This window comes from Anoplophora glabripennis, unplaced genomic scaffold (genome assembly GCF_000390285.2).
Source record: "Anoplophora glabripennis isolate ALB-LARVAE unplaced genomic scaffold, Agla_2.0 scaffold79, whole genome shotgun sequence".
In the NCBI taxonomy this organism is placed as follows: domain Eukaryota; kingdom Metazoa; phylum Arthropoda; class Insecta; order Coleoptera; family Cerambycidae; genus Anoplophora; species Anoplophora glabripennis.
Window position 1 is genome coordinate 1,044,443 of NW_019416623.1, and position 21,760 is coordinate 1,066,202.

A 21,760-nucleotide genomic window follows, 5' to 3' on the forward strand; every position below is an offset into this window, starting at 1 on the left:
TTATAAAAAAGAAGTCACTGGAACTGTGATCACGCAGTCCTACTGGCCATTCTACTTTTATAAATGATGTAAGTTCATTATTCAATTCAGCACTTTTAAAATTTGCTAAAATATAACAAATGTCCTTTATTTTCCCATAGGAAAGAAATTAAGTTGGTAGATAGCACTTGAGTAATGCTTGCATCACTTGTATACAGGGTATTAGAAGTTTGATTGCCTTAATTTTAACAGACGATAGAATAGGTACATTAAAATAATCAAAGAAACCTTATACTCGTATGACATGGGTCCAAAACTCCACCATTTCCGAGAAAAAAATTATCAAATTCTCCAACTTAATGTACAAAAGTTCGATTAATTAAGAAATATTGACAACTTGTTTAATTCTAAAAAATAATAATAATTAGTGTTGTAATAAATTTAAAATTCGAAAAAATTCATATCGAGCAATGTGACAACGGCGTAGCAGTTTATTAACACGCGGTACTAAGGTGTCCAGCAACCACCAATACGCAATTCAGTTTTTTTCGTACCACTATTTCCTTTTCTTGAGGTGTTTTCCAGCGAGTGCGCGAAAATTGGATTTGAAGGTGTCGTGCGTGCGTCGAAAATGGTGATGGACATTTTGTACATATGTCTTAGTTTGTTTTGTACTTGAGCGTTTAAAAATTACTGAATTATGCTTTTTGGTAAGTACTAAATTATTTTTAATAAGTACCTATGATTATTTGAACGACGTGAGTCTTTGGGTACTTTAATTACATATTTTTCAAATTCATAATTTGATTATAAGTTAAGTTCCTGTTTTAAGAGATTCATAATTACTAAAATCCGTGCTAAAATTTAAGCAAAACACTATCTTCATACTACAAAATCTATACATTTTATTTTATTTATTTTAAAACTGGAAAACAACTGTCTTGAAATTTACTAAATGTTTCACAACAATAGTTGTTTACATTTTTTCCATAGGACAAGTCTGCCGCGTGCACACGTGGTGTACGTGTACATCAGCTGTGTAGCGCTCACGTTGTTATGAAACTCCCCAATATTAATCGCTGTATTTTGAAAACTGTTAATCTTACACTCTATAATATATGTTTTGTTCATTTATAATTACTCTATCTCATGCTGATATTATGGCAGTCATACTTCTTACACCCTGTATAGTAATAAAGCGTTTGTCGCTGTTAATAAGGAATAAAACATGTTTATAAGTTTTAACTCTAGCCTACATCGAAAAGTACATTTTTAATAACAACCTACTAATATTTTGGATTTAATAAAAACAAACCTATAACGCACGGAGCATGGCATTGTATAGTTGCAAGCCACTGAATTGATGAACCTTTAAAAAGTAATTATAAGAGAAATTAAACAACATCACATAAAACAAAAGTACAAGAATATCCACAGCATTTTTTTTGTATCAGATTAGTAAACATTATTCAAGTTGTGGTTATGACTAGAAGAGGCTTTCAATTTAAATGTTCTAAGATGCTCCTAAAGCAAGAAAGTTGCAATATCCAAACATTAAATCAGTTTAGAGAAATATTTTTTTAAGCATGTTAGACTTTTGACCAATTTTTCAACTGCTAGCTTAATTATACAACATAAACATTTTTATGAATCCACAACACAAAAGTGTGCTACACCATTTTTTGATATAGTTTACTCTTTAATGGAAACAATTACTTACCTATAATGCTTCGTTTTCCTAGTGAGGAACAAGCTGGGCTTCGGCTTCGGTTCCTTGGGCGCAGCTTCCACCGTCACCTCCTCAGCGCCACCATTCTCACCGTTATCCTTCGACAGGATAAGCGAGCTGGTGTCGGACACGTCCTTGGAGATGGCAGCTCGCTTTAGCTTCATCCAATGGGGTTCGTTCCTATCTACACTGTCAACACTATCTAAACTGGTCTTTGAGAAATTGTTGCTATCACTAAGTCTGTCACTGGCACTAACTTTGGGTGGTACGGAGGTCTGGGCGACTGGACTGCCACCTGATAACAGCTGGTTATTGTTATTGGACGGTTGAGACGGCACTAGTTTTAATGTAGTGTCTGTGATGGATGGAGGGTCGCTATCTTTCAGTAATGAGTCTTTTATGCTACTGTCTTTTTCTTTGGCGCTCGTTGCTAACTTTAACCTATCCCTGAAAGAGTAAGTTTTCATTATTTTCTGTTTCTCACTACAATTTAATGCACCTAAAACTAACTGCCCAAATAGAACAAGGCAAGTACTATACAGGGCGTATCTAAATAACACCAAAAATGTAAGGGTGATGAAAATGAATAGGGGTCATTGGTATACATTTTTTTGAAAAATCTCTCCCCTGAAAAGTAACGCCCCACTAAAAATTAAAAAAATATGTTTTTCTTTTTTATCTTCCATGTACACCAAGCTGAAGAAATCGAACTTGGTGAACATTATCTGTCAAAAAAACTACACTATTTGAAATTTTTCCAACCCTGAAGTATTTTTGTAAGGGGTTGATAATCAACCCCTATGACATATTTTCTTATAATTTTTTTTTTGAAATTTTTGTAGGGGCGTAACTAAATTTTATACCAACGACCCCTATTAATTTTCATTCGTCCCTTACATTTTTTGGGTGTTATTTAGATACACCCTGTATATTTGGTATTTCATTTTGTAACATACCATTGTTAGTTTGGAAGCGTGTATACGTTTTGGGGTATCTTTGGGATGTAATAGAAGTATCCAAATATATTCAGTTTGGTACTTACAGCCAGTATCATTTATCTATACAAGGTGTTCTAAAACAACTTGTAGATGATTTAAGGCGATTTTATGAAGAAAATATTCAGTTTTCAATGTATAGGGTGTGTTAAGTTGAAGTTTCTCTTTCAAATATTTTTCAAAAGATGTGAATGAAATTTTGCACATGCAGTAAAATGTTTGTTCCTTACGACACGGATGACAGGTAATTATATTTTTTCCGTGGCAGTTTTTTTAAAAATTTGATAACTCATTTTGACATTAAACATTTTTTACACAAAAATAGATTTGTGTCATAGCATTAACATGCATCGTTTTTTTTTTAGTAAAATCGTTTTTAGTATAGGTTTCATTTTTATTTATAATGTAAAATTTTAATTAAGTCTGCTGTGGCCTGTGTGCGGGATTTGGCTATTTTGTGTTTATGTATTTACAACAAAACCTTCGATTGAGCGATTAACTTAAAAAGTGCAACGACTCATTTTACAAATACTGAAATGGCTGATACGTGTTTCGAAAAAAAATAGCCACCCAAAGAATATGACAGTATTTACCCCACAGCCTCTCGTTTTAATCCGTCTGTGCTGATTTTAGGACGTTAAGGGGTAAAACCACTCCAAAATTTTGTGAAAATTGATTTTTGGATAAATGGTTTCCACCATGCTTTAATATGTGAATAATATAGGAAAAAAGTTTTAGGGAAACATCGGGAACACCAGTTTTTTTGGGCAATAATTAACTGTTATAGAGGACAGGCTGAGTCTCAGATCAAGCCGAAAAAAAGAGGATGAAGAAGGCCAATTATCTGGTGCAGGTATACTTATAACTAGAGTTCGGGGTTTTCGTCGGCTAGTTATAGGCGTGTTCGTCGCAAACAAATAAATAAACAGGTAGGTATAAATAAAAATAAATATTTTTGCCCACTTCATCAGCAAAAGGTCGTTCTTTACTCCTTGGCGCGTTCGACATTATAGGAATATTAAAACACTTATACACGAAGCAAACGCGAAGCCAATAACTGCCGTTATTATCAGTTTCGTTGACGCGACTGCTATGATCATCCGACCGAGTCCCGAACTCTACTTATAACGAATTTCTTACGCTGAATGGCAACAAAAACTTTAAAAGCGTTTTTCGACCTTTTTTAAGTGATCGGAAATATAGCTCAAAAAGTTTTCAATCAATCAACTTGAAATTTTCTACAGAGCTTCACAATAACATAATTCAGTTAACATCTTAGGGGTTATTCGATTGATTAACAATTTTCATTGTTGTTAACAATTCAATGCAAAATTTTTCGTCTTTTCTATACTTTTTTTAATGTTCACTAAATATCTACCTTTTGTTTTGGAGCACTTTGCATATCATTTACTGCGCATGCACCAAATTGCGCGGCAGTGGTAGTGAGCACACAGTAGTCGCCATATTGGTCCGTCCACAGCGTTTTTTTCGGTTTTATACCATTGTGTACATTTTGCATAGAACTGTTGTCCTTAAAACTGATTTTTAGCTCTTAACCCACGCCTTTGAATAGAGGTCTCATGAAATTTGTAGGCAATTATCCCATTATACGTCACTTAATCTTTCATACTCTGTTTTAAAGTCAATCATTTTCGGAATTAATCAGAAAAATCAGTTTCACTTTGTTCTTGATTACCAATTAAAAAATCAGCCTTGGTGATAAAACCATTATAACATTGTTTAAAAAAATTCAATTCAATTTTAATTTTTGCCCTCTCAGTTTTGACATATTTTTTCTAGGATTAAAGACATAAATGAAATAGTTATTTATGTACCAAGGGAGATACAGGGATGATTATGCCTGCAGGCGACATCCTAGTGTCTCCCGTGGTGCATACAACGTTTTATTTTTTATTTAGACATCTGATCTATCTGAGGAGACATATTGAAAAGGCAGAATGGATAATATTCCAGCAATAGTTGCTGNACTAAATATCTACCTTTTGTTTTGGAGCACTTTGCATATCATTTACTGCGCATGCACCAAATTGCGCGGCAGTGGTAGTGAGCACACAGTAGTCGCCATATTGGTCCGTCCACAGCGTTTTTTTCGGTTTTATACCATTGTGTACATTTTGCATAGAACTGTTGCCCTTAAAACTGATTTTTAGCTCTTAACCCACGCCTTTGAATAGAGGTCTCATGAAATTTGTAGGCAGTTATCCCATTATACGTCACTTAATCTTTCATACTCTGTTTTAAAGTCAATCATTTTCGGAATTAATCAGAAAAATCAGTTTCACTTTGTTCTTGATTACCAATTAAAAAATCAGCCTTGGTGATAAAACCATTATAACATTGTTTAAAAAAATTCAATTCAATTTTAATTTTTGCCCTCTCAGTTTTGACATATTTCTTCTAGGATTAAAGACATAAATGAAATAGTTATTTATGTACCAAGGGAGATACAGGGACGATTATGCCTGCAGGCGACCTCCTAGTGTCTCCCGTGGTGCATACAACGTTTTATTTTTTATTTAGACATTTGATCTATCTGAGGAGACATATTGAAAAGGCAGAATGGATAATATTCCAGCAATAGTTGCTGCTATAGCCAATAAAGCCAATGAAGAATTAATTACTGCTTAAGAAATCTAAATTACTTTATGATAAAGAATATAAACGTTTTGAGACTTGGACAAACAGACATTCAGTAACAGCTGTTAGTGAAACTATATCAATGGGATATTTCCAAGAACTGGTGTGTATTGCCTTTTATCACTTTAAAGAAATATTTATAATTTTTGATAAGGATTAGAAAAGGATCATGTCATACATATCTTTTGGAAAAGATATTCTATAGGAAATAATTGGCTATATTATTGCATGTGCTTAATAGGTTTTTGTTATTGTAGGTTGTTCTAGTATTGGATATTTGTGGAGGATTAAAAAGAGATGAGTTGGTAAGGCTCTCGATAGATAATATAGATGACAAAGGAATCGTTATTGTAGTAAAAATCAAAGAACGGCGGTTTTTTCTGACTTATCGGAATGATCGATGTACTGCGCAACCAGTAGGCAAAAATATCTTCGGTAGCATACCGTCCAGGATTGCAAAATATCTCGCAGATGCTAAAATGTACACAGGTCATTGTTTGCGTCGTACATCGGCAACTCTTTTCGTATATGCAGGTGCAGATATGATAACATTGAAAAGACATGAAAAATGGAAGAGTGATACTGTAGCATCAGGATATGTAGAAGACAGCATAACTCCAAGAATAAAATATCTCGTTTAATAACAGGAGTCGAAAGAACTAGTGATGACAATTTTTCTGAATTAATTGTGAGGGAAAATGAACAACATTTATTCGATGGCAAAGAAAATTTAGAAAGTTTTTCTGGTGTTACTGTTAAAGGTTCCTTCTCAAATTATTGTACTTTCATTTTTAAAGACGGTTGTAAATGATTTTTGTTATTAATTTAAATCAAATATTAATGTTAATAAACTTTGTACCTTCATTTGTCTGCTTCACTTATACAAGGCACATTTACTATTCTACCCTTGCAGAAAAGAATCGTACAAAATAGGGTCAAAATGCGGGCGATAATATTTAGGTCCGTTTATTTCGCCCTAGAGTGATATGACGTTGTTTCCTTAAACAAGCTATATCGCCTAAGTGAAAAATAAACTATTTTTCAAGCATACCCAACTGATTTTAATACTCTCATTGTTTTAAAGTAAAATAAATAATATCAAATTACTGTTTTTGTAATAAAGTAAGTGCGTCTTTACAAATAAATAAGCATTCTTATTAAATGTAAAATACTTAATTCTTCACAAGAACCTATTTCGAGAATACAAATTTGTATTTCTGAGAAAAATTGTAACTTTTTCATTTTATTGTTTAATTTTATTATAGTTAAATACATATCATAGCTACTTAACTAGTTTTCTGAAATAATCCAAAGACTGATTTAAAAAAATGGAAATATATCACCTGGACATCCAGAAGATATCCTTCATAATATTCAGACATTCTCAGGCTCAGTTATTAACAGCTCACAGCATCAGCCATGTGCTCCCGGGACATTGGGAGGATATGCTAAGATATCCCTCGGATATCCGAAGGATAACCTAATCTGCCATAATGTTCAAACATCTTCAGACGGTTCAAGTAAATTTTGAAGGAGAATAATAACCATGTTATATCACTTTACCCTCATGGGCCCGGCTTGACGTTGCGATGAATTACTGACGAACATAAAACAGTTCCAAACCCTTTTTTGTATGTTTTTAAATAGGAATGAATATCAAGTCAAGTTATTACTCGAAAATCTGAAAGTTTGATTCTCTTTTAGTTCGAGAAAGTCAAAGTCAGAGTTCAGCTTGTTGATATTATCTTTTTAGTTAGTTAGAGACCGTGTAAAAAGAAATAAGTTTTTACAAAATTTTAAGTGTAGAAAAATTTCGATGAATTAGAAATTACTTGTGAATTTCATGTAACTTGATAAAAATAATGCTCCGATAGTTTTACAATTTTTTCTAATCTATTCTGACAAATAACAAAAGCCGGGACGCGCAGTCATTTATTTAATAGTTCTCGGAACGATGGGCCAAGTACAATATTCCAGTCGACACAAATTATCGAAAGTTGAGGGCTTCAAGTAGGTAACGTCGCCAAGACCGTCCTTCGGGGAAGGCCACCCGAAATTTAGCGATATTTTTAACAAGTTCACTTATACTGTCGGGGCCATGTGTTAAGCGTCTGGGAGGCGCCGCGTAGAAACCCAACTTTTTAATAACGCGCGAAACCGCGAGAAGAGCGTAGGGATTCCAATGTAGACTTAAATTAAATTGTAAATTAATAAATTATTGAAAAAGAAAAGTATATTAATGAGCTGGTTTTTCGGCGAATTTTCCAGCTATAAGAGTAGATTAAATGACACTGACTAATCCGCCCCGTATTTGCTACACGGAGTCACTAGGGGAAGGCTAGGGTTAATTATAAGTAAGTTTAGCTTCAGAATTATTGATATAAATGTAAGTCAAGTCAATTAGGTAATTATCAACCTAATATAGTTATACCAGCGTCCCGATATTTAGGTTCTCGCCAATAAGACAAGAACCGAAACTTCTGGACCCAAGACATGGGCGTGTCAAAGCGAAGTGTGGAATTCGAGAAGGATCTGCAAGAAAGGCAGTTCTTCTTTAGGTTTCACATTGAGCAGACGAATTATTAACTTTAGAGTCTCGGGCCAATTGATTTAATTTAATAATGGTTAGAGTCTTTTCTAAATTTTGCTATGAAGCGCGCATTCCCTGAATCTCGGTACGCTGTCGCGTGTGTAAATAAATTAATTAATAATGTCGTCGAGCCGTTGTGTAGTTATTTTGTTTGTTTGTTTTGTTTATTGTTAATAAACCCTTCCTGGAATTTTTGGTGTTTCTTTTTGTTTCTCCAACTTCAGTGTCACCCTGTATAGCCAGCCACTGGATTACATTCCACGTAAGCGATGAATGGTAAGGGCTTGGAAGTAATTCTCTGAACATACAACATTTCTAAGTTCCCACGTGTTAATTAAAGTATAATGATAATAAACTCCCTTTCGAGAATTAAGTAGTATCTCTTTCGAGAATTAAATAGATAACTAATTAAAGGTAGATAATTAAAGAAATAACCCCTTAGGTTACAAATTTGTCACAAATAAATAACTAGACAATAATTTCATATACCTGTATGAATACAGGGTGTTCCGAAATTAGGGGGCAATATTTCTACAGGGTGTTCTATGTCGAAAATGGATACTTTTTCTTTATACAGTGTGTGACGTGTATAATCTATAAAAATTAAACTACAGCTTCCTGATGATATTTGTAATAGAAAAGTTTTATATGAAAAAGTTCTGTCTCCGCGTTTTTTTTATAAATTAAAGTTAATTTATTCAATGAAAATGAAGGCCGACCCTGTGTAATTTATTAAAAACTTTGAAAATGTTTTTATGCGACCAGAGATGCAACCATATAATTTAAGTCGGTATAATCTAATACTAGTAATACTAAAAGAAGGTTAGGTTACATTGTCAAAAAATTTGTGCAGTCAACTGATTTTGTATTTGTATTGAATTCATTATTCACTTAATTATTAAATATTAAGCATCGTCTATCGACCCATCAGTGTTAAAAAGTGAAAGATTCCAGACAAAAGTTTTTATTTTGCAATTCCACGATAGTGACAGTATAATTTTTATAAAGAAGTAAAAAATAAGAATAGCGTGCCGATTACATTAAAAACAAGATTCTTATTTCTTACTTTGCTTGCATTTACTATTTCCGAACGTGTCGATATGGTGTTTGTATATGCTGCAGCCGGAGAAAATGCACACGCGGCGATTAGGTTGTACCGGGAACAATGGCCATAACGTTACCCCCCAATGTGCAAATACAATCCTACAGTACGTTCAGCGGCTGCGAGATACGGGAAGTGTAATTCCTCGAGGAGAAGGACGTGGTCAGCAAGTAAACCTTAATGTTGAAGATGCAATGTTGGAAAATCTTGACGAAGACCCCACAACAAGTAGGAACCTCATCTTGTACCGTACATCTCATATTAAGGCGCCAGCTGTTGCATTCCTATCATCTGCAACCAGTTCAACAGATTTTACCCCCGGATTGTAATCAACGATTGCGTTTTTGCAGATGGTTTTTGCTACAATTTTCCAATCAAGTAGACTTCCTGCGTATATTTGTGCAACAGAAGAGGCGACATTTACCCGTGATGAAGTGAATTTCCATAATATGCACATATAGGCCGATTCAAATCCCCCCGCAATTAGAGAAACTCATTTTCAACATCGGTTCTCGGTAAATGTTTGGGCTGGCATAATAGGCGATGTGCTTGTGGGTCCCTATCTCTTTAAAGGACGACTAAATTGACCAACATATGCTGACTTTTTGGAGAACCGGTTGCCCGAATTATTGGACGATGTGACATTACAAGTTCGGGCACGCATGTTTTGTCTTCAAGATGGGGCTCCTCCACACAGTACTCGAGAAGTCACGACACTTTTGAATGAAATGTTTCCTCAGCGATGGATTGGACGCTTTGGTCCTGTGCTGTGGCCATCTAACTCCAATGAACTTTTATCTTTGGAATTACTTGAAGTCATTGGTTTACAATACTCCAATTGCTACGGTGGAAGAATTGCGAATCCGTATACTTGAAGCTGCTGACACAATTAGGTGAATACCTGGAATTTGGGAAAATAATCGCCAAAATTGGGTGCGTGGGTGCCATGCCTGTATCCGCGCTAATGGGGATCAATTTCAACATTTTCTCTAGAAATGGTAAGTTTTATTTCATTTTGTTCCATGTTTTAATGGAGTTTGTTTAGTGCACGCAGTAGGCAACTACAGATGCTTACGGATGTGGTTTTGTTTACGAACTCTTGCAGTAGCAACAATGCATTTAAGATAGTAATTACTATTAATTATTATAATAAGAAAATATCAGTTTTTTTTTAAATATCTACCTATTTTTCTTAGTTTGTACTTTTGCATTAAAAAATTCCCCAAAAATTGAGAAGTATCTTTCTATCTTTCAACGACGATTTGTTTACGCGGTTGATCTATAGCACGTAATTCATCGTACAGCACAAGGACAGGACCGTTCCAGAGAGAATACTTTGATCCATAATTGAACTTTAATTTACAAAAAAAACGCAAAAGTAGAACTTTTTCGTATAAGACTTTTCTATTNACAAAAAAAATACCAAAAAAAGAACTTTTTCGTATAAGACTTTTCTGTTACCTACGAATATCGTTAGGAAGCTGTAGTTTAATTTTTATATATTATACACGCCACACCCTGTATAAATATGGGTCCAAAAATTCTTCCTAAAGAAGTTATAGCCACTTTAACCAGTTCACCGAAACCAGTTTAGATAAATTTATGAAATTTGGTAACTAGTTTAACTCTTACGTGCTCAGTCCGCTACTAAAACGAAATTTACAACTGCGAGCTACTTGTATTTGACGTTTATTTTACTTGCAATGTATTATAAAAACAGTTCTGATAGTTGGAAAAACTGGAATATTCTATTTTTTTCGCATTTTACTTACCTAAGTGAAATTTTGTTATTTAGTAATTTGGCCGGCACCGCAGCTTTAGAACTAACCAATGCCAGCGTACTCTTAGGGGGGGCTGAAAAAGAAGACCTCGTCGTTGTAGTGTTCGAGGTTTGAAATGTGGTTTGACTAACGGGTGTACCTGCAAAAAAAAATCAGCAAATGCTTGAGGTCCCACAGATTCATCAGATAAAAAGAAATATTTTAGCTAAACTTGCCTCATCCAAAGTTCCTTTTTTTAGCCGCTAGAGGGAATAAAATAACTCTAAAATTCTTTGTTCGATTAAAATAAATTTAGTGTCCTATTGATGGCATTTTCAATATTATTACACTGAGGGAAATATGTTTTAGTTATATCTAGAAATTGATTAACCCTATCAAAAAATCTCTATCAAATAGGCTCCATGAAAGTTATGCTGTTGCCGTAATAAAAAATATTTTGCTAAAGAAGTGATTAAAAAGATTTTTTGTTAATTTTTTATCATTGCAATCCCATTTTCTAATTACGGTAGATAGCTACAGTACAATTTTTCACCCTAGAAAATTTTTTATCACCGCTGTTAGGTTTTTTGTCAGTAGTACTAAATATACTTTTTTACTTAAAAAAGTGATTTTTTAGACACCAATAAGTGATTTTTTTGCCACAACCATGTGCATTTAGCTAGATTCAATCATTAGCATTGTCTTTAAACTTTCATTTCTCATTTAAAAAGTTAAAAACAAGATAGTTATAACTAGACATTCTCACCATACCTCGATTTTGCTTTTAACTTTTTAAATATACAGCGTGTGCGGGAAAGTCCAATATCTATGTTAAAATGAGGAATATATGGATTTTTCTTTTTACTGCGTTGCCACATTTATGGGAATGTACAAATTAAAAATATATTGAACTATACAGGGTGTTCTACTTTTCCTGGCCAGACACCAACTTTGGTTTTTTAAATGGAAACACGCATTTTTTATATTTTTTCGGATTCTACATCAAAAATAAAGGGTGCTTTGTGTAGAATAGTTCTATTCAAATATTCACAGTTTTTGAGATATCTCACTTGAAAGGTTTTTCTAGTCGATATTGGCTGCTTACATTTTCTGATACTGACAGGTTATACTAATAGCTACTAAGCCCATGTTTTTATCAGATGTTTAGTAAGGATGACTCTTCCGAATCATGCTCCAAAAACTGGCCTGCGTTATACAAGGTGACCAAAATATCATGTCAAAATTGCCAATTGAAAAATTTAAAAATATCGAATTTTTTAAATGCAACACCCTGTATATTTTCATACCATGAGTTGCAGAATTAAATTCTCTACAACTTTGCTATACCTGCTCCTACACCAAAATTCATTAGTTTTTCATGAAATCTCATTTCTATGAAAAAATGTGAAGTTTACAAATAGCTTATAAGTAAAATAACGTAGTAGGCTCCTGTCAAAGGATAATCTGGAAAATGTTCGATTCACATAAGGTTTAATAGAAAAGCGACGGTAATAATTGTGAAATGAATTACTCTAAAGAAGAATTAGTAAATATGGTGTACACCGTAGGAGAAGTTTATGGTAGGTAACTGTTTATAAGTAACTAACTGTTATACAAATATACATAAACAACATATTATAATTAAAATAAATAAACGACACACTAAGACTAATGATAACATTTATATTCGAATTACATTACTGTTACTAAAATCATCAAAACTATAAAAGGCATTTTTTATTAAGTACTTTTTTATCCTTGATTTAAACTTATTGTCATTAAGAATTTGAATTTGGTAAGGTATTGTGTTAAACAAATTTGATGGCCCATTAATTAGTACCGACCCGCGTTTTATAAGTCTTAGAAATTTATTACATAAGTATGTGCTCTTTCGTGTATTATAAGAGTGAGTCTCACTTCTGATTTCAAAGTTATGTATATGTTTTTTGACATAAATAAGACACTGAAGTATATATGCACAGGGTACAGTTAGTATGTTCAACTGCTCTCTACAATCATCTCTAAAACCAAGGTCAGATATGATTCTAATAATTTTTCTCTGAAGAGTAAAAACTTTTTTCATAGAGCAAATAGCATGATAAACTATCAGCAAACTTGATATTGAAACTCTTCTTTTGAGACTCAGAAGTAAATAAGTCTGTTTTGATATTTTAGGACAAACATAATTAACATGTTGATCCCATGTCAGTTTAGGGTCAGGATGAACTCCCAAGAGTTTTACATGTGCTGGATTATCCCAGTTTTCCATATTTCGGATATTAAGGCTCATAGTTTCGGTCTTCGAAGTATTCAAACTGAGTTGATTACTAGTAAACCAGTTTTCAACCGATGCATGTTGAAGTTGATGTCATTAACTGTTCAAAGTTTAAGTTGATTCTAGTTCTATTGGTATCATCAGCAAAGAGTATACTTTTAGTATCATGAGGTAAACAATTAGGAAAATCATTAATATGTATCAGAAACAGTAACGGACCTAATATGGAACCTTGTGGAACTCCATGTTCAATATTCTTTGTGGATGATTTCACATTATTATATACAACATACTGTAATCTATTACTCAAATATAATCTCAATACACAATCGAAAGCTTTTGTCAAATCTAAAAGTTGACTAGCAACGTATTTCCCTTCTTCAAAACTATTGTTTATTATAATAAAAAAATATGTAGTTGCATTTATTTATTTTTTTATTTAAATTTCCCTCACTTCCTCATTTGCTATTATTTACATTTTTACCAAATTATGTGTTACTGAAAATAGTGGTCATATCCAATCATTTTTGTGAAGGTAGTTTTTGAACATCAAAAACCACTATTTCGTTTTTATTATCATGCAAATAAAATATTTCAATTATTACTTTAGTCAATTTCCCAAAAACTAACCTTTACACATAAGTACCAATCTTCATTTAAGTGAGAACACGTTTTACAGTTATATGGAGAAAATCAAAAGTTTTTGTCAATTTCTACCCCCTCTAATGGCTAAACGAAACAGCTCTGTATAGAGTCAAATATAGTTATACTTATTTTGATTTCAAAAGTTCATGGTAGTTGCAAGTAGGTACACAGAACATTGGAACACTCTTTATTTCCCCTACCGTCTTTACCTTTACTAAGACTAATGCCGCTGAACAACTGGCTGGTCACGCTCTTGGTCCCCCCGACTCCAGTTTTGGCGGCTTTGGCGGCCTTGTCCTCTTTCGCCTTGAGCATCAGGATACGTTGGAGCAAAGGCAGACCCGGCCCTATGAGTTCCCCAGTATCCTCCTCGCAGACGGGAGGCGGCGATCTCATCGATGAAGACGTGGGCGACGCGACGGGCGTGACGCTTTTCGAGCGTTCCTCGTTATCCTGCTTTTCTTTGAGCAACCTAAAAGGGGTTTTGGACATACTAGTTCAATAATGACTCAGGGCACAAACAGTATAAATGGATAGGGTGTCTTCTAAATAGTATAAAATATTTCGTAGGATAATTCCTCAAAATTATAATAATTATTATGTTATAATAAGAGATCAGAAACAAATGCAGGGTTGGCTGTAGGCCGAGTTTTCTTTTATGTAATTTTATTCTAACAAAAGGTGGAATAACCGTTGCCTTCTTATAACTGCATTCTTTACATTATAAGAATACACATTTAAGTGTTTACATAATATACAGGGTATCCCACCACGAACTCCATCGATGGATAACTGGGAAGCCGCTCGAAGGATTTTTTTGAAATTGTGACCTGATTCTATTAGAGCAGCGACCCACAAGGAACTTGTGGGAAATTTGACAAAAAAATAATTAAATTAAAAAAATTTTGGCACAATTAAGTAATTAAGCTAATCTAATGTGATTTTAAAGTAAGTTGTTCACTTAATGAGAATTATAGTGGAAGATGGATTGGAATGAAAATCTACAACCACATAAATTTTGTGTTTGCAAGAAAAGAGTGCAATTATTTGGCCATGCTAAAATAATTGACCAATATGTGTCCTAAAAGCATGTTCGATAATACAAACTACTGCTGTTTATTCTAGAGTAAATTTAGAAAAGACGCATGTTGAACTAAAAGCTTCTACAAGCTTTAATCTTAAAAATAACATGATTGATTGAAACCGTACATTTGACACATTAGGAGCCAATAATTTGTCTTCAAAATTTCACCATAAATAAAGTCGACCATTCACTGAGTATTTTGAATATGGTTTCACTTTTGACAACACCGAGAAAAGTCATCAATCTGATTATAAATGTAATTAGACCGCAGATTTCAATTAAATAAAAGACATAGGCTCCACCACAGACAGGTTTTTCAAATAATAATTATTACAAAGAGCTACAAAAAAAATACCTGGTCCAAAAAACCAGACCACGATATGTATATGTTTTTGGGGTCGCTGAATCCGAATCTGAGGTCAGTTTAATCCGATCAAGTCAGGGTTAAGGTTAATCCAAGATCATATCGCGAAAAACCTTAATGCAAAAAATTTTACCATTGTTACATACACGTTTTTGTGCTGACTCTGAATCCAGTGTTATATATTCAAAATTCAAGATGGCGGATCTAATATGGCGGACCAAATATTAAAAATTTTAAAATATTGGAAAACTAAAAATATTGTCAAATCTAAATAAAATTATAAATCAAAAGTGTCTCTATCAATGTTCCGATTAGAAGCATATTTTCCGAGAAAAGTATGAATATTGGAAAATTTTAATTAATTTGTTTGTTTTATGCGTGCAACGAATATAAATATTACAAAATGTGTTTATGGTTAAAGGAGTTTTTGGAGTTACTAATTCCGAATCTGGTGTCTTTTTAACTCTGTCACGTCAGTGTCAAAGCCATTTCAAGGTCAAATCAAGAAAAAGCGTGTGAGTGTAGGAAGAGACGTTTTTGGACTTACTGCGACCCCAAAAACATATAGACATCATGGTCTGGTCTTTCGGACCAAATACTTTTTTTGTGACACTGTTATTATTTATGTAAACTGATTAGTCGTCATTATTTAGCTGCAAACTGTTTTAAAATTTATTGAAAACTAAACAATGATCAAAGTCCTATCAACAAAATTACAATAAAATGGTTTCTTACACTTCTTTCAGGCCCTCTTGAAATTTTAATTCATAAGCCTAAGTTTCGTAAGTCTACGTCAAAAATCTTAAAATATAAGTAAATAAATGTGATATTTTTTTTAAATCAAACACTAAGATTTTCACCAGCGATTTTTTTTTTGTTTCATGAACATCATTAAAGTTTGGTGTAATAACAAGAATCACTGGACGAATTGTAATAAACATTCGAAAGTATGCAAAATTCCCAGATATAGAGGAAACTCACAAGCACTTTGTAAGTTGTAAATTGTCAGGGTATATCAATTGCATTGCGCATGATTAAATTGTTATAACTCTTCCATCGATGTGCTGAAATGGAGAACGCTGAGAGAACGACTGACTGCAACGAAAACTGATTATTTATTATCCTTTCGTCAGCGAATCGTCGGTAGAGAAATAAAATTTCGACGGGTTCCTGGCGATCGACCATGCATATTGGTGTTAGAATCACAATAAGTTCACTCTAATGTTGGTTTAGGGTAAACAGGAAGCTGATGAATTAATTACTCCATTCATTCTAAGTAAACATCAAGCAAGTAGAAGATATTTTTGTATACAAAGCTTGAAAAAAACCCTGAAAAGAATAGGAAACTTACATGAACATTTTATTCTTTTAGATCTGCATAAATTTGAAATCTATAACCAACAATTAATAATAGTAAATAAAACAATGTGTTTAATGCAAAAATTAATTGTAGATTTTTAAAATTATGTAAAAGTTCAAATTTTGTCTCGTGATCAAGAACGTGATGATTGTAGTGTGATCTAGTGCAGCTGAGAACGTAATCTGCTTATCGGCCCTTATAATCGAAATAAATTAGCAATTAAAATGGGAAATAGGAGAAATAATTTATAAAGTTTAAAAAATTTGGGTGTGGACTCTTAATAGACATCCAAACACAGATCAAAAGAGTTCCCACCTCTCAGGAGGGTGCTTCATCCCCTTTTGCTTCAGAAACCACCCCGTTACGTGACCTGGTGCCCGTTTTCTGATTTTTCTCAAAAACTGTTACTCTGGCGAGGAAAATGAATAGGACCTAAAACAATCAGCATAAAATTTTACAACATTTGTGTCCTACAAATTTTTTCCTATATCCAACACTAATCTCTTAAATGACGTTTGAAATAGGTTAATGCTGGTAAAGACAAAATAACATAACATAACAAAATAAAGCTTTACCTAATAGCTTTGCGATAAATTATTAATGTATTCCTTTTCGTTTTTTAATATTTAATGTAAATTGTATACATAAAACGTAAAACATATATTTAAACATGTTTAGTATGTATAGCATATAGTTCTCTCGATTTACAGAATTCGGAAATATATTATTTGCTCACGCATTCAGTGGATGTGATACTAAGTCAGAATTTTTTGGCAAAGGAAAAGGAAAAAACTGTAAATTTAATAAATACTAGAACGGACTTAGACAATGCTTTGCATATATTTAACAATCCATCATCGATCAAACCAGACATTGTATGAGCTTGAGAGAAAATCATTCATTAAAACAATTTAGATTTATTTCATTTAACAAATTTGTTGGTCAATCTAATAAAGCAGTGATATTATCAAGACTACCACCTACATGTGCTTTAGAACAACATTCGTATCGCGTTTTTCAACAAATTATTTCGTGGCGTGGAGAAAATTTGAAGCCTAATGAATGGGGATGGAAATCAATTAGCCAAATTTTAGTGCCAATTCCTACAATTGAGGTACAAGCTCCTACTTCTATTATGCAATTAATATCATGCCGTTGTAAAAAGGGTTGCGGAAAACAATGCGGTTGTGCATTGGATTGAATTGTTCAACAATGTGCTCCAATTGTCATGGTCAATGATGTCATAATTCCGTGGTAGAGGAAGAATGAACTGAAGATAATTCAATTAATGAATAAACAGCAGTTAGTTTTTAGTGGATTAGGCCTCCAGGGAAAACAACTTACAAAAAAAAAACGCGCCGGGAGCTCTATCTCAGCGGTGGTGTGGAAACGGGCATGAATATAAAAGACGTAGTACCTAGTAATAATAAAATTTTCTGTAGTCATATTTGTTTGTCCTTATGGCCAGGTTTGTGTAGAAAAATCTGTTTTGCATGCAGCATTTTTCTATGGCCAATGTATTTCAAGACATTTGTCACTTTATTCGTTTTTGTCTAACTTTAGCAACATCTCCTAATTTTTCAAACCATATTTGTGAGAGTAGAGTTAACGACAGAAAAAAGTTTATAGCACTTAAATTATGTAGAATTTTATGGCAAATATTTTAGGTCCCATTAATTTTCCTCGTCAGAGCAGCAGTTTTTGAGAAAAATTAAAAAATCTGGCGTTAGGTCACATTAGAGGATGGTTTCTGAAGTAAAAGGGGATGAAGCACCCACCGGATCGGTGGGAACTCTGTTGATCTTATTTGCATGTACGTAAGGAGTTCGCACCCAAATTTTAAAAGCTTTATAAATTATTTGAGTCGTCAGTGCCGCGAGAAACAACTACTCCGAGGGCAATTTGCCCCTACCGGCATTGAATTATACTCGCGACACCTATACAACAGCTGGGATCGTTTGTCAGTTTAACCCACCAGGCACAGACCGGTTTCGGACTTATTAGTCCTCATCAGTGTGTCATAGGTGCGACAACCGACAAACGACTCAGCTGTTCTCCGTCGTATCATCACGAAGAGGAAGTACATTGTACGCGAGAGCCAATGAATGGCTCCATCTGTCGTGCAGACTTCCAACTATGCCATTCAAATGACTACAGTGGGAAGCGACCTGCTAACTGCAGGTACTTTGTTGCACGACTGCCACCCACAGAGGGCATAACACAATGTTTGAGTCGTCAGGGCCGCGAGAAACAACTACTCCGAGGGCTATTTGCCCCTACCGGAATTGAATTATACTCGCGACACCTAGTACAACAGCTAGGATCGTTTGTCAGTTTAACCCACCAGGCATAGACCGGTTTCGGACTTATTAGTACTCATCGGTGTCTCATAGGTGAGACAACCGACAAACGACTGATGGAGTCATTCATTGTCTCCCACGTACAATGTACTTCCTCTTCATGATGATATGACGGAGAACAGCTGGGTTGTAGCACCTATGACACACTGATGAGGACTAATAAGTCCGAAACCGGTCTGTTCCTGGTGGGTTAAACTGACAAACGATCCTAGCTGTTGTACTAGGTGTCGCGAGTATAATTCAATGCCGGTAGGGGCAAATAGCCCTCGTAGTAGTTGTTTCTCGCGGCACTGACGACTCAAACATTGTGTTACGCCCTCTGTGGGTGACAGTCGTGCAACAAAGTACCTGCAATTAGCAGGTCGCTTCCTACTGTAGTCATTTAAATGGTACAGTTGGAAGTCTGCACGACAGATGGAGCCATTCATTGGCTCCCACGTACAATTTATAAATTATTTCTCCTAAAAAAACTAATTTATTTCGACTATTAAAAATCTCGCGCGCGACTGATAGCGATGTCTACGAACGTGCCCGGTGCTCTTTCTCCCGCGTGCAGGCCGTTTATTAACGTTAACTTTTACTGTTGTAAAATAAAAGTTTAACCCTTTCTTTAATTGTCTCTAAAATCCCGGTCCGATACGTATAATACGAGTAGTTAATAATTAACGTTATATAAAAAAGCTATCTTGGGAACAAAGCGTAAAAATAAGCTCTATTTGATGCAAAAAGAGCGAATTCCCGAGCGGCTTTTGCCTGACCCTGGAACAATTTGTTTATAGCTCTGTTTTGCACGTCCTATTTTATTACATGAAGGGTAACTTAATTTCAACTCTTTGAAATGTTTCTTTATCGATACGTTTCTTTAGATCAATTAGAACTTATATCTAATATATTAATTTCTAAAATTAACGTTTAGTAATTAAACAATTAGTTACAAAAAACGAACGAAATGAATTGGCAAATACCTGGAGCAACAATTTCACGGTCAATCGAATCGGCATACATGCTGGTCTTTGGGTTGACCGTCTTTTCCATAAATGTCATCAACGTCCATCGTTTTTTGCAATAATAATGAGCAATTTTCAAAAACTGATTTTTCCGCGTTCAACCTTTATTTTACAGTTATCAAATTGGTGAAATATAACTTTAGGTACCTTAAATTGTAGGTAATTTAATTGCATACAACATAAAATTACTAATTTTCCCATAGGTCGTTTAGATTTTCGTGGGCAGTAAAAAAGTGAAAAAACACATAAATTTGCCACTCATTTACAATTTGTCAACTTAGCAACTCTTCTTTCGAGTTACTTTTTTGATATTATCGTTCTACATACCCTTCCTCCTGCAATAAAATGTCTACTAATAATTTTTTCACGTTCAAACTCTAATTCGACTCGGATAACCTCGACACAAACTAAATTTAGCTGTCTCTAGATTTTTGTTAATCAGAGCTACTGAACTTTGGTCGAAGAGCCCTTCACCAAATGGTAGGAGTCCTGACAAGCCATTGCAGACTTCAGATGCATTTAAGCTTAATAGAAATTGAGGAGGACCCTTTATGCCCGAAATGTGAAGAAAGGAGGGGGGGAGGATACCCCTATCCACCTTCTGGAATACTGCGCAGCCTTTGGGAGGTTAAGGCACAAAGTTTTTTGTACCGAAGAGCTGCAAGGGAATGAGGTGAAGGTCCTGCCATGGATCAAAATCCTGGCGTTTATGGGCAGGGCACCAGGTACTCAGGTTCGAGGAGGGTCAAAAGCAGACAGTGGATAGGTGATAGGAAGGGGTAGGCTCACTTGTGACTTTCTTGCCAGGCTGAGGCCACCCCAATCTATTACTACTATTACTCATGCTCATGCTGTTAGGCCGTCCTCTTCATTCACCTTCTCCGTTCTCGATCGCACTAAATGACATCACGAATTAACGCGGCAGCAAAAATTCGTTTAAAACATGTATTTCCTTTACTCGACAAACTTTAACAACAATTAACAACATCTAAGAGGTTGTTAATATTTTCACTACATGATAACATAAGGTTATAGATTTCTATACATTTAAAAAATATATCCAAGACTATTGGGCTATACGACGCAGACCTAAACATTGCAATAAGATATCTAGAGAAGACAGGTTCTTTATGGGCTGCCAAAATGGGATCCAGGTGAGAGCTTCAAAAAGTACTAATCAAAGGTTTCAATCAATCACTATACAGGGTAGCCCATCGAAAACGTACCGCAAGGCATTACAGGGTAGTAAAGAACTTTTCGGCAAAATCCAAAAACAGGTCAAATTTGTTTCTGAGGGGGACAACTTTTGGCTCAAAAAGCATACCAAAATCTTCAACCCCCTAAGTGGGGGTGCTATCCCCTAAATTTTTTCAAATGGGAATGGGGTCAAGTGGGGGGTCATTAGAAAGGGATTCTCTATACATCGATTCTTACTTTTTGAAAATCGATTCATTATTTTAGAAAATATGCAGCTTTGAAAATACGAACAATATTTTTGACGAGAAATGCGAAAATCGATTTAATTTTACTTCAAAACTTACGGTATTAGTCAAGTAAATGCTGAAAATGTTGTCCGCCAACTTGCATACAATGATACAGGTTGTCTTCAAACCGTTGTCGAACATTCTGGAGCACTTGCGGTGTTACTTCGCGACATACATTAATGATTCGTCCTCGCAGATCTTCCAAGGTATCAGGTGGAGTGCTGTAAACTTTGCTTTTAATGTGCCCCCAGAGAAAGAAATCTAAAGGATTTAAGTCGGGTGACCGAGGGGGCCACTCAATTGCACCTCTTCGTCCTATCCAGCGTCCTGGAAACGTCTCATTTAGGTAATTGCGCACATTGAGCGAG

The 21,760-nt window shown here is 34.5% G+C and overlaps 1 protein-coding gene across 1 annotated transcript in view; it reads right to left on the reverse strand.

The window, feature by feature from the left end:
- LOC108917159 overlaps nucleotides 1–21,760 on the reverse strand; it is a 234,381-nt gene that overhangs the window by 39,436 nt on the left and 173,185 nt on the right. The window contains exons 17-19 of the mRNA XM_023455102.1: nucleotides 13,943–14,205; nucleotides 10,826–10,973; nucleotides 1,700–2,155 (exon numbers count right to left, since the gene is read on the reverse strand). Coding sequence (XP_023310870.1) covers nucleotides 1,700–2,155; nucleotides 10,826–10,973; nucleotides 13,943–14,205 — 867 coding nt within the window. The remainder of the gene's footprint in view (nucleotides 1–1,699; nucleotides 2,156–10,825; nucleotides 10,974–13,942; nucleotides 14,206–21,760) is intronic.